The following is a 13,064-nucleotide window of genomic DNA, read 5'->3' as shown; positions in this document are numbered from 1 at the left end:
CTTCCTGCCTCAGCCTCCCGAGTTGCTGGGATTACAGACTTACACCAAACTTCTCATTTCAGTTTTTCTGCATCCTGCGCCTCCACCCTCTTCGCTGCCTGGGCACACGATACATGTACGTAATACACAAAGCCCCTCAGACACACATGCAAACACACACCCACTGATACACACATTCCCAGAAAATAGCGATTCTAAGTTTGCTGGAGGAAAGAGATGCTTAGTCTTCTAGAGAGCTGTGAGGAGGGGCTTGCTCCCTGGCCCCTCCTCAGCAGGTTCTGTCCTGGAACTGTAGCCTAAATGCTTTCTCTCCAGCCCACGGCAGTGTGTCCTACCCTCAGGTTGAACAGACTGTGTCTCTGCAGCCAATAACCTTTGAGGGCCTCACTATCTATAGATGGGGCAGAAATGGGGGTGAGAAGGACCTGAACTGAAAACTGAGATGTAACTATTAATGCCACCTTGGGCTTTTTCTGCCCTGGGTTATGGAAGAATCCAGTGTCAGGAACCCTGTTACTAGGCTGTGCATCTGGAGCAAGTCACTCTACCTCCCTGGGTCCTAGAGGAGGTAGGCAGACTATCAAGCTCCGAGATGCTGGGATGTTAGGACCCATCTGGGCTCTGCTTCCATCCACATCCCACCCCCACCCCTCCGTCTCCACTCCAATCTCCAGGGCTGATCCCAGTGATGTGTGTGCATGTCAGATCAGTGCATGTAGGGCATCTGAAGAAACCCCACGCACACTTCCCTCCCATTCCACGTTCATCAGCACTCACCACCACTCTGGTCCTGTTATCTGGCAGTGTATCGATAGCCAGGGTGCCCCCACCCAAATCCTGGCTCAGCTGGGTCCTGTTCGGCTCCGACACCTGTCTTTCTCGCACTCTCTGATTCCAGCCCTGTGTGGTCCCCTTGGCAGCCCATCCAGAGCCTCGGCCTCCATCGTGACCTGGGGAAGATGCAGGAAATTGAGTGTTAGCAGAGCAGGGTACAGATCTGAGGGGGACCAATCCGCTTCTGCAGAGGCCTCAATGCGACGCCATCATTGACTCTGGGGATGCTTGAGTACCCAACATGTCCTGAGAGCCATGTACCCAGTTCCACGTCAAGCAGCTCGTGCACACACTGCTCTGAACCTTCGCATTAATGCTCCACAGTAAATACAGTGCACTCCATTGTGCAGACCGGGAGGCTCAGAGGCTGCAGGTCACACACGGGATTAGACTTGGAGATAAGTTTCAAACCCAAGTTGATCTGCCTCCATCGGGTGACTGTTCTCCACCTCAGCTCACACTGGAATCACCTACGGAGTTTTTAAACCTCCAGATGTCTGGGTCCTACCCCAGAGGTCTAATGTGTCCTGGGCATTAGGTCTCTTAAGACCCACAGGTGAAATTTAGACAATTAGGGGAAATTTAGAGAAGTTCCTGGTCTTAAAAAACTCTGCTACAAGCTGGGCATAATGACATATGCCTAATCCCAGCGGCTCAGGAGGCTGAGGTAGGAGGATCACAAGTTCAAGGTCACCTCTGCAACTTAGAGAGACCCTGACTGAAAAGAAAAAAATAAAAGGGCGGGGGATGTACCTCAGTGGTTCAGTGGTAGAATACCCCTGGGTTCAATCCCCAGCACCAAGGGAAAAAAAAAAAAAAAGAGAAAGAGAAAAGACAACCTCTGCAAAAAGGGTGAGAACCACGGTGAGAACCACTTCTCTAAAATATAAACCAGGTCCTTATCTATCTGCCAAAATTGCTACATAATCCTATCTTCCAGGGGACTAGAAGCTAGAGAGCAGAGACCTTCCAGTTCAGGGTTTCCCAAATTTGGTACTATTGATATCTTGGACTTGATATCTTTTTTTTTCTTTTAATTTTTAAAATTATAGTGAAATACACGTAAGAATTGCCATTGTAAGTATACCATCACTTCTATCCATCCCCATAATGCTTTTCATCTTGTAAAACTGAAACTCCGGGCCCCTCCTCCTCTGTCCCCAGTCTCCGGCAAGCTCCCTACTCCAGTCTGTCACTCCTATTTTGACTGCTCCCAGTATCTCATGTTGAGGCAGGAAGGTGGGTCTCCCACGGGCAGATAGGATCAGAGCCTTTGGAGGACAGGAGGGAAGGGAACACGGGTCTGAAAGACACCTGCGACCTGCTGCTCCCTGCCAGCCCTAACCACAGTGCCTCCTTTTGAGGTGGGGTGCTTGTTCCTGTTTCCCACAGCTGCAACCCCAGCAGCCCTTCTTTGCTTGCCCCTCCCTTCACCCCTAGCACACCCATACCGAAATGCCTTCTCCTTCCAAAACCACGCGAGACCCATCCTCTTAATTATGTAAATAAGGATTGAAATTATGCACTTCTGATTGGCTGATGAAACTCAGAGCTTAGAGAGCTTGATTGGTCCATGCTGCATCCCTCACCCCACCGATCATCTACACTGGGGCCTCAGACACACCTTTAAAAACCCCCAAGGCAACAGACACCTCCTGCCCACCCCCTCTGGGAGCTAGGCTTTCTTTTCTTTCTTTTTTTTTTTTTTTCATCTAATGGTTTATTTTTTTTTTCCTTTAATTTTTATTGTTGGTTGTTCAAAACATTACATAGTTCTTGACATATCATATTTCACACTTTGATTCAAGTGGGTTATGAACTCCCATTAGGCTTTCTATTACACAAATAAATACAGTTACTTTGCTGTCACCCTCGCATCCGTGGATTTCTTTTTTTTTTTTTTTTAATGTTTAAGTTGCTTAATTTTTTTTATTGGTTGTTTAAAACATTACAAAGCTCATGACATATCATCTTTCATACATTGGATTGCATCCATGGATTTCATTCCTCAAATTTGTGGGATAAAGAACCTGACTACCTAGATTCAGTGTTAGAATATAAGTGGATTCCTAAGTATTTGTCTTTCTGTGTTCAGCTTATTTTACTTAACACAATGTCTTCTAGTTCCTTCTATGTTGTAGCATGTAACAGGAAAAAAATACACACACACACACACACACTCACTGGGGATTGAACCCAGGGGTGGTTAACCACTGAGCCACATCCCTAGCCCTTTTAAAAATGTTTTATTTTGAGACAGGCTCTTGCTAAATTACTTAGGGTCTTGCTAAATTGCTGAGGCTGGCCTTGAACTTTTATATATATATATATATATATTTTTTTTTTTTTTTAAATTGTAGATGGACACAATACCTTTATTTTGTTTATTTAGTTTTATGTGGTGCTGGGGATCAAACCCAGGGCCTCATATATGCTAGGCAAGCACTCTACCATTGAGCTACAACCCCAGCCCCTGAACTCAAACTTTTGATCCTCCTGATTCAGCCTCCCAAGCCACTGGGATACAGGTGTGTGCCACCACACCTGGTGATTTTTCTTTTACAGTGCTGAATAATATCCCATGCATATGCATATACCATATTTTGCCTCTCCATTCTCTGTCAATGGACAGTTGGGTAGCTCTCATGTTTTAGCTATCGTGAGTAATGCTCCTATGATTATAGGTGTGTAGACATCTTTGAGATGCTGTTTTCAGCTCTTTTGCATATATACCCAGAATTAGGATTACTGAATCAGATAGTAATTCTATTTTTAATTTTTGGAGAAACCCCCCCTACAGTTTTCCATTGCTGAGCTGTTCTGTATTCTCACCGAAAGCGTACAAGGTTTTTATTCTCTCCACAGCCCCACCAAGTCTTGCTATTCTCTGCTTTGATTTTGGTTTGTGGCAGCAGCCATTCTGATGAGTGTAGTTTTGATTTCCATTTCTCTAACAATTAGTGAAGCTAAGCATCTTTTCATGTCCTTACTGGCTATTTGTATATCTTCTTTGTAGAAATGGAGAAATGTCTATTTAGTCTTTTCCCCTTTTTTGGGGGGTGGGTACCAGAGGTTGAACTCAGGGGCACTCAGCCACTGAGCCACATCTCCACCCTATTTTGTATTTTATTTAGAGACAGGGTCTCACTGAGTTGCTTAGCATCTGGATTTAAACTCAGGATCTTCCTGCCTCAGCCTCCAGAGCCACTGAGATTACAGGCGTGTGCCACCATGCCCAGCTTTGTCCATTTTAAATTGAGTTGTTTTGAGTTGTTGGTGGGACTGGATAATTCTTTGGGGTGGGGGGGCCTTTTCTGGACTTCGAGGGTACTTAGCAGCATCTTTGGCCTCTATCTGCTAGGTGTCAGTAGGACCTTCCCATGCCCCTAAGCTACAACAACTGAAAATGTCTCCCAACCTTGCAAACATCTCATAGGAAACAAAATCACCCCTCCTTCTCCCCAGTGAGAACTGCGTCTTCAGCTTCACCGTCCCTTCAAACACCCAGGCAATCACTATCCCGTCAAACAAGGGGCTTAGGTACCATCCAGAACGGGAAACAGGTTTCACCTCAAATGCCCTCTCCAACTGATTAGTGACAACCAGGAGCCCTCTAATTGAGAAGAATTCTGAGGCCTCATTTGTGTTTAGCAGGAAAGATTGTCACCATCAATTAGACACGTCAGCCACGGGCACAGGATTAGCAAGTGGCCGCGCTCAGGCAGCGCGTTCCAAGTCTCCATGTTCTCTCCAATTCCCTCTAGGTTGTTAAATTAATCCTAAATGACACCAAAAGCATCTTTTCCCATTTCAGAGAGAGATTGTACCCCCTGAGCCTCATATTGTTATTCCAATTATCACACCTACCCTGGGTAAGACTCAGACTACCAGACAGATGGATAGGACACTCTGCATGTGTGACCTTCATCTACCTCAGGCCCTCTGTGGGTCAGATGCCCTCCTCCTCCTCTACCTCACCCACTCCACCTCCCAGAACTCCCTGTGGCAGGACTAGGCACCTATCTCCCTGGAAGACCTGAGTCCCCGGGACTCTCTCCACATTCCTCAAACACTACCTTGCAAACAGTAAGTGCTCAATCACTGCCCTCTCAAGGACACGATGCTGTAGGAGGCAGGAGGCAGCAAGGGCAGAGTTTGAGACAGGCTTGGCCAACACTAGGCCTGGGGCTGGGGCCAGGACACTGCTGTGGGGCTCTGGTTTGTCATTAGACATTTTATCCAATTAAGTCATTCTTGGCTGATGGTGCTTGCTGGACCCTTGCCGGGCCCCTCTCACTTCTCTCTTCCTAATCACAACCAGATGCTCCTGGAGAATGTGGGGAGAGGGGCAGTCCCAGGCCCCTTCCCTGGATGCCCTTGGGCTGTCTACAGATGCCTGGAGGGCAGCTGCCCACCTCCCCTGGGCCAAGCATTTGACCCTGAGGGCAGGGCCCACAGCTGTCTCAGAGCAGGAACTATTTGTGCCGGGCTGCACAGCCAGCCGGGCTCCTCAGGCTCCTCGGGTCCTCCTGCAAGCAGCCCTGGGTCCTGGGCAGGAGCCAGACTAGAAAGAAGCATGGATAGAACAAGCGGAGGAGCTCGGCCAGCTCAGAGGGGGATGCCAAAGACCCGCAGCTGTCACCAACCTGGGACTGCACCAGAGGGAGGGCGCTGGATGTCAGAGGCCTGAGGCCTGGGCAGAGGGAGGGATGGGCAGCCCCGCAGAGCGGACAGGCAGGAGACTCGGGGTGTGCCTCTCCTCTCACAGGCTGTGGCGCCCCGGACTTGTCACTTTACCTCTGTAGGTTGCAGCTTCCCCATTGTTAGACGAGGATGACAAAGGTGCCCAAGGCCCAGGCTGCCAGGAGCCATCAGGAGAGCAACAGGAAGTGGGGTTGGAGGTCAGGCTTAAGGGCACATGGTCCATGCCAGACAGCCAGGAGCCTGTCCTGCTCTGGCCTGGCCCCAGGTGTCCCCTCCCAGCCAGACCATATCTGCCTCCCTTCCTCCTCCCAGTGGGCTTAACTCAGGAGAGGAGCCAAAGCAGGGGCCCATGTGCCTGTGGACACACCCACGAAGACTGGCCTGAACCCCTGCCCTTCCCCGCCAGGCGCTCACACACGTGTGGCAAACCTGCCTGGCCCTTGGGTGCTCCTGGTCCCACCTTCTGCCTCCCCAGTACCCATTCCATGCCCATGTATATGAGAGTCCCACCGTGTGCAATATCAAGAAGCTTCTAGAACACATGCTGTTCTCTCACCCATTCATTTACTCGTGGCCCCGGTAGTGTACAGTCCAAGGGGACATCATGATAATAGTAGTCATCACGAGTGTAGCCAACGGAGACTTCTCCTCCCCCAGCACCATCCATGGCTCTGAATACATTAACTCATTTAATCCCCACACTAACCCCATGAGATAGGTACTAGTTTTAGATCCATTTCATAAATGGGGAAACCAAGTCACAAAGGTCCTAAGGATCCTCCCAAGGTCACACAACCAGTCTGTGGCAGGATTTGAAGCAGGCAGGCTGGCTCCAGAATCTGCTCAGAACCACATGAAACCTAATAAGAAGCGACCAGCAACTCCCTGGCTGTTCCCCAGAGTGCAAGGGCAGCCCCAGGACAAGACTGGCACCTGGGTTCCTAAAGGGTCCCACCCTGGGTGCCATTGGGTCTACCTTGGGAGGTGCCCTGGGGGACCACATGCCCTGGAACACAGGGGTGTGGTCTGGGGGTACTGCCCCTACACCAATACACCCCAGCAATACCTGGCTCCAGGGTTCGGGGCTCGAGCTGACTCCAGGAGGCCAGGTTAGACCACCCAGAACCTGGGCCAAACCACACTCAGCCCACCCATCACCTAAGCTTGCCATTGCAGCCCCAGGGCCACCATATAGTCCAGGCCACCATGACTCTACCCTTTGTGCCCTAGAGCCAGTCTCCCACACTCTAGGTAGAACAAATGGTCAAGAGGACAAACTCAGTTCCCTCTAGTACATCCTACTCTCCATGAATCTCAGGCTGATTTGAGGCCTTTTGTGACTGGGTCGCTGCACACCCTACCTCCCCAGGCAGGAGCCCTCCTGCTCTGACCACAGGGATCCACAGGGCCATTTTCTCAACCATGCTGCTCCATGAATAAGCCTTTCTCCTGTTAAGTCCCTGCTCTCTCTTCAAGTCTTCCAAGATGTTACTTCTTCTCCCAGTACCTCTTCCCCCCACCCCAGCTGCCAGAGGCACCATCCCAGCTGGAATCCTGGTACATCACGACACTCAGCGCCTGTGACAGGTGCCAGGTGCCTGGCAGAACACATGCTCCGAGAGCACACGGGGACAATGGGATGAGAGAGGCAGCAACTGAGATGCCCTGAGTACCTGAGGTTCACAGGATGGAGGAAACCCTTTCCCTGGGACACAGACCCACTGAACACCGCACTGTCATACCACGGCAGTCAGCAAGTAAAGGCTGGGATTCAGACAAGCTTGAGGCTGACCCTGACTGTGACACTGGACAAATTTACTAAATCTAAGGTTCAGTTTCCACATCTGTAAGATGGGCACTGTGCCAGGTGCTGGGCAGGTCACAGTGAACAGGCAGACACAGTCGCAGCGCCCACAGGTCCTCTGTGGGGAGGGGCCCCTGGAGTTGATTGAGACCCTGCTGAGGAGCAGCTGAGGGGCAGCATCCTGGAAGGGGCTGGACCTGGGGAGGACAGGAGATGCACGGGTCGGGGAGGGGCTGCTGGCTGCGGTGGGAAGTCCGACTTTAGTTTGCTCAAAGTCCCCAGTGGGTAGGGGGAAAAAGTCCCCAGTGGGCAGGAAGGAAGCTGGAAGCAGATCATGGCCAAACAGGTTACTAGGGACAGCATGGGCCAACCTCCATTCTAGAGAAAGGAGGCTCAGAGAAAGGAGGAAGTCATTGGGGTCGCAGGACTGTGCTGGGCCTGGCCTCCCGCGCACCAGCTGCAGCTGCCTGTCCCTCCCACGCTGTTGTAGGCTCCTCTGGTTCCAACTGAGGCCAGACTGTCAGTGCCCACAGTTACACTGTGCACCCCAAAGCCATCTTCCTTTCAGTCCATCTGCTTGTCTGCCTGTGTTGGCCTCTTGGTCTCCCCTGCGGCCTGGCTACACCTCTGGTCACTGATCTCTCCTGCTGCAGCTGTCACCGCAGATCTAATGCCGAGGCTCCACCAAAGCAGCCACAGCGAGGGCTCCCACCAGCCCAGAGACCCCAGAGCCTGGGGCTGGCTGCCTGGTCCCCTTGGGGTTCTGCTCCTGGCTGCCCCTGCAGGGGACACTAGTGGTCCATTGAGAGGATCTCTTAAAGACAGCCCCTGCCTCTCTACAGGCCCTGCCTCCTGCACTGGGAGTCAACAGTGGCTCCCTCCAGTTTCTTGGGTCTAACCCTAATCTCTCCTGCTGCAGTAAAGTGCACTTTGTCAGCTGAATCTGTCGAAGTCCAGAAGACAGGGCGTCCTCTCCTTAGAGAAGTAATTCAAGTCTCTGCTGCTCCTCCTCCTGGCCTCCCCATTGTCTCCCATCCCAACCTAATTCTGAAGAGACGGTACTCAGCCAGGCCTGCATCTGGCCACCCCTATCACCCAACTAACTCCATGGTCCTCACAACCCAGGCAGAGGTTCTGATCCAATTTATCAACCTGGTCACACTCTCAGTTCAGAAGACTGTGCCAGGCAGGGGCTGCAAAGGACCTCAGAAATTAACCTGACCAGTCCCTTCCTGCTTATAATATTCGTGTGTGTATGTATATGTCACCTATATACATCCAAGAAGGAAAGGGGGGGAATAAAGAGAAAAAAGACCCCTCATAATCCCACAACCAAGAGTCAAGGATTTTGTCAACTACTTCACTTTATAAGTGCAGAAATAGGCCCGGAGGGAGAAAGTAATTCACCCAAAGCCACACAGCAAGTGACACAATAGGACTAGAAACTAAATCTCTGGCGGTGCCCTGTGCAGTTCTGCACCCCCAGCCTCTGGACACTTCTCTTCCACTGCACCCTCTCATCACCCCCTAGCCACCTCCACCATACCCTTCTCTAAAGGAATCCAGTGTCAGCTACATACGGGGTCCATGAAATCAAAAATACTGTCACTGACACTTCTGTGCCTGATGCTTGTGCCGTCCTAAGGCACAGCCACCAAAACACAGCATCCCCCTGGACATAGCCCTCCATCACTAAGCCAGTGAGGCATAGATCTCTTCTTGGTTTTCTCTGCCAAGGAGCTTGGCTGCAAAATGACCCCTGTCCTCAACCCCAGAGAAAGTGTGGGTGCATGAGGAGAAGGGAGAGCATAAATTATACGTTGAAAGATGGGCCTCCTTTATAACAGGAGGGATTCAAAGTAGAGCTCAGAAAGAATTTCCAGGTGGGAGAAATGATTTGGGGAAACTGGTATAGGGGAAAGGGAAGTGCAAATAGGAGCTCCGCCCCCTATCTAGAACCAAGGCAGCTGAGAGCCAAAGGCGACCAGGGAGTGACAGGGGGACTCTTCAGGCTGGGGGTTGGAGGGGAGACAAGTAGAGTCTCCCTGGGCCCCCGCCTCTCGACGGGTTCCAAACAGGTAGGAGAAAAGAAGTGAGGCCGCCGCTGCCTTTGCCCAGGGAGAGCCTGGGTCCCCTCCCGCTGGTGACTCCCGCCCGGCCGCCTACCGCGACCCGGCCAGGGTCAGCCGGGAGGAGGCAGAGCTGGGGAGGAGCCTCGTCGGCCTCTCCCCAGAAGCCAGCCTCGCCCGGAGTGACAGGGACCCCTCGGAACTCCCTCACTGTCCCCTTTGGGGCCACAGTTCACTGCCTCCCAGAGTCGCCCCTCTTGGGGTCCCTGGGGCGTCGTCCAGGAGGGCAGCGGAGGTCCGGCTTCGCTATCCAGCGCCCCGCCCTCCCTCACGCCCCGGTGTTGGGCCGGCGGGGTCCCGTCCACCTGCCCCAGCCGCAGCCCCGGCCTCCCGCGGACGGTGTCCCCTCCTAGACGTCGCCCGCCGCCCGCCGGCCCCCGGGGCCAGTCCTACCTGCCGCGGGCTGGAGGCTCAGCGCCTGGGCAGCCTCCCTGAGCGCCAGCACCAGGAGCCACAGCTCGCCCCGCATGGTGGCGGCGGGACCTGCCCGGGCCGGCTCGCGGCGGCGGCTGGCGAGGAGGGGGCCGAGCGGGGGCGCGCGGTCCGCAGGCGGGAGCGGCAGGAGCGCGAGCGGGCGGCCGGCGAGCAGAGCGCGGCGCCGCGGCCTCCGGGGACCCGGAGCCGGGGGGCGGGGGAGGGCGGGGCGGGGCACCGCGCCCGGAGCCTCCCAGCCTCCCAGCCTCCCCGGCCTCGCAGCCTCGCAGCCTCCCCCGGCCTTCAGCCTCCCAGGGATCGGAAGCTACTTGTGATGCAAAAGCAGAGGGGACCGGCGGGGACCCTGGACTGGAAGATCCCCTAGGCACCTTCGGCTGTCCTGCACCCCCACTTGGCTCCTGCCTCCATGCCTCTCCCTTGCTCCCCCCAGGGAAAGCCGGAGAGAAGTCCCAAGAGGGTACCCCAGGAAGCGCCCTTGCCATGGCCGTGGGCTCCTGCCACCCGCCTCCTCCAGGCAGCGCGACTTTCTGAGCTGCTCCTCGGAGTCTGTAGGTTTCCGAGGTTTTACTCCAGCGCATCTCCCCCGGTGGCCAAGAACCCGGCCTCCCCCCTGCACGGTCTCCCATCGGGCCCCTCCACACCCCATTTCCAGCAGGGTTTGCCCTCCAGCCCAGCACCCCTGGGGAGCAGGGGCCTGGCTCACCCCTACCCTGAAATAACCTGGACCCCTGTCCCCAAGAAGGCAACTGAGGCACGCGCCGCTCTGGAGGCCCCTGAGGCCAGAGCCAGTCAATCTTCAAAGCCAGCTCCAGAGCCGGCCAGTGTCCCCCACCGCACATCAGGCTCTGGGGAGAGGTTTTCCTTTTTTTCTTCCAGGACAGAATAAAAATACCTGCAATTTAGGAGGTTTAATAGACAGCAGCGAATCAGGTCAGGACGCGGAGGTGCCTCTGACCTACTTCGGGGGAGGGCAAGGAGCTGGGGGCCGGGGTAGGCGAGGGGCGAGGGGCTCCTTGACTGCTACAGGGCTGGGGTCTAGGACCAGGAATATTGCAGAGAGGAAGACTGTGGACGTGTAGCTCCATGGGGGAAGAGTCCCTAAAAGGAGGGATACAGCTGTGGACAGGACAAGAGACAGTTCGGCTGGAGGAAGCAGGTAGACTAGACCTGAGGAAGGAAACGGGAATTAAAGGCTCTTTAATCTCTCAGAATCCCAATTCCTCCCAATTCCTCAGGACCCAAGATCCCAGAGGCGACCTCTTCCAGCCCTAAATCCTCTCTCCACTTACAATGGGGGAAATAAGCCTGCCTACCGGTGAGTTCTTCGTGATGTCTGACTTAAATCCCAACTTGACCAACGCTCCGAGGAATCCAATAAGCGGCTGTTTCCAGCTGCGGCTTCCTACTGCCCTCCAGTGGCCACGCGAGAAGCAGCAACGTAGTATTTTGTGGTTCCCGTGCATTTTCCGGCCAGCTCAGGCTCTGTGCCTAGTAAGCTCGCGACACTAAGATCCCTAGCTGCTCGTCCCCACCTCGAGGTTGGAGTGAGAGGTCCCAGGATGGACTTCCAGGTCCGGCCCCGGTGTCTCCGTACATGTGCGGTCTCGAGTGCCCGCGGTCCGTGTTATAAGGTCTCTGATTAGGCTCAGGCAGAAACAGCAGCTTAAGAGATAATTAGAAGCAAACAAGGTGCAAAAAAATTTTTTAACCTCTAAGCTTCTAGAACTTGAGCGTACATCAGGGTCACCTGGAGCGCTTAACGGAGTTCTGAACTCCAACCCCAAGTTTCTAATTCAGCGGTTATGAGATAAGACCCGGGGATCTAGGTTTCTTAAGAGAACCCAGGTGCTGTGGCTGTGTCCTGGGCCACATCAGCAAAGCCACTGCTCTAGAAGCTCCCACTTCCTGAGGTTCACCACCGCTCCTTCACTGCCCCAAAGGCAGGTGACGAAGGATATACTAACATAAAAGGTGTGGAAGAGCCACGAAGCAGTTTTGAAGTAACATGGACCTAGACAAAAGAAAAGGTAGGGGGCACCCGGATTTGAACCGGGGACCTCTTGATCTGCAGTCAAATGCTCTACCACTGAGCTATACCCCCTCTACCCGCTGGCCCGGGCGGGAGGCGTCTTAGTGCTAGTCTTGCGCAGGCGCAGTCGCTCACTATAGCAAAAAAAAAAAAAGTAGTGTCTGATGTTTGTCAAATAAATTGAATAAAAAACCCCGACTACTTTCATGGAAGCAGAGGGTGTGTTGCCTGAAGCTCTGAGCTAAAGATTCCTACTGGTGGTCTAAGAAAAATGGAAACAGGGTGTGCAGGAGAAGACGTTCAAGAGCCTTCAAGAGCCCTCATTTAGGGGGCGCTACTCTGGGCCGGGACCCCACTCTCCGTTCCCACAGAAGCTCCCTACTGCTTCTCGGCGTTTCTTTCTCCCTCCCACACTTTCACGCGGCGTCTCAGGGCCTTCTTTCCCCGACCGAGCCCAGCCACCTTCCTGACAGAGAGCCGTCGGGGTCGCTTGCCACTGGGGTGCGCCGCCGGCGCCCTACTGCACGTGAGGGGACTGTCCCATATGACCTCCCGGTAGGCCTGAGCAACTCGCCCCACCCGCCCTGCAATCCGCCCTTGGACATAGAGTCTAAGCGACCGGCAAGGTCCATTACTTCCTCACCTGCTTGCAAAACACAGGGTAACCCCCAGGAGGGGTTCTGCTGCTCTCCTGCCTCGAGTCCGTCACACAATTCCTCAAAAGTGAATGGGGGAACAAAACCCAACAGATTAAAACAGGTGAGGGGGCACCCGGATTTGAACCGGGGACCTCTTGATCTGCAGTCAAATGCTCTACCACTGAGCTATACCCCCACTTGTTTCGTTCTTTTCATTAGAATGAATTTCTATGGAATAAGGGCGTGGCAAGATTCATTTTCTTCTGCAGTTTCAGTCTGAATCAGATTATTCTTTTATTAAGGAAAACACAAAATAAAAGTATACAAGATATACAATGAGTGCAGCTAAAATTCCTGAGTTCTTTCTCCAATAATCATATTTTGGAAAGATCACAAGATTAAGACCTACTTGTCACCAGGACCATTCCAGGTCTTCAAGGGAAATAGCCCAGCTCCCTGAATATAGAAGGGCAATATTGGTCTCTATCCTG

General features: G+C 53.3%; 2 protein-coding genes and 2 non-coding genes across 4 annotated transcripts in view; 1 reads left to right on the top strand and 3 right to left on the bottom strand.

The window, feature by feature from the left end:
- Plxdc1 (plexin domain containing 1) overlaps positions 1-10,013 on the bottom strand; it is a 63,605-nt gene extending 53,592 nt beyond the window's left edge. Inside the window, exons 1-2 of the mRNA XM_076869679.2 lie at positions 9,865-10,013; positions 778-950 (exon numbers count right to left, since the gene is read on the bottom strand). Of these exons, the coding sequence (XP_076725794.2) occupies positions 778-950; positions 9,865-9,940 (249 nt within the window). The 5' untranslated portion in view covers positions 9,941-10,013. The remainder of the gene's footprint in view (positions 1-777; positions 951-9,864) is intronic.
- Rpl19 (ribosomal protein L19) overlaps positions 1-13,064 on the top strand; it is a 67,052-nt gene that overhangs the window by 13,487 nt on the left and 40,501 nt on the right. The window lies entirely within an intron of this gene.
- Trnac-gca (transfer RNA cysteine (anticodon GCA)) lies at positions 11,936-12,007 on the bottom strand. Its single transcript has one exon. It is a non-coding gene; the product is annotated as a tRNA-Cys (tRNA).
- Positions 12,698-12,769, bottom strand: Trnac-gca (transfer RNA cysteine (anticodon GCA)). The gene has a single exon. It is a non-coding gene; the product is annotated as a tRNA-Cys (tRNA).

This window comes from Callospermophilus lateralis, chromosome 11 (genome assembly GCF_048772815.1).
Source record: "Callospermophilus lateralis isolate mCalLat2 chromosome 11, mCalLat2.hap1, whole genome shotgun sequence".
Taxonomy (NCBI): Eukaryota; Metazoa; Chordata; class Mammalia; order Rodentia; family Sciuridae; genus Callospermophilus; species Callospermophilus lateralis.
This window is presented reverse-complemented; position numbering and strand designations above follow the sequence as displayed.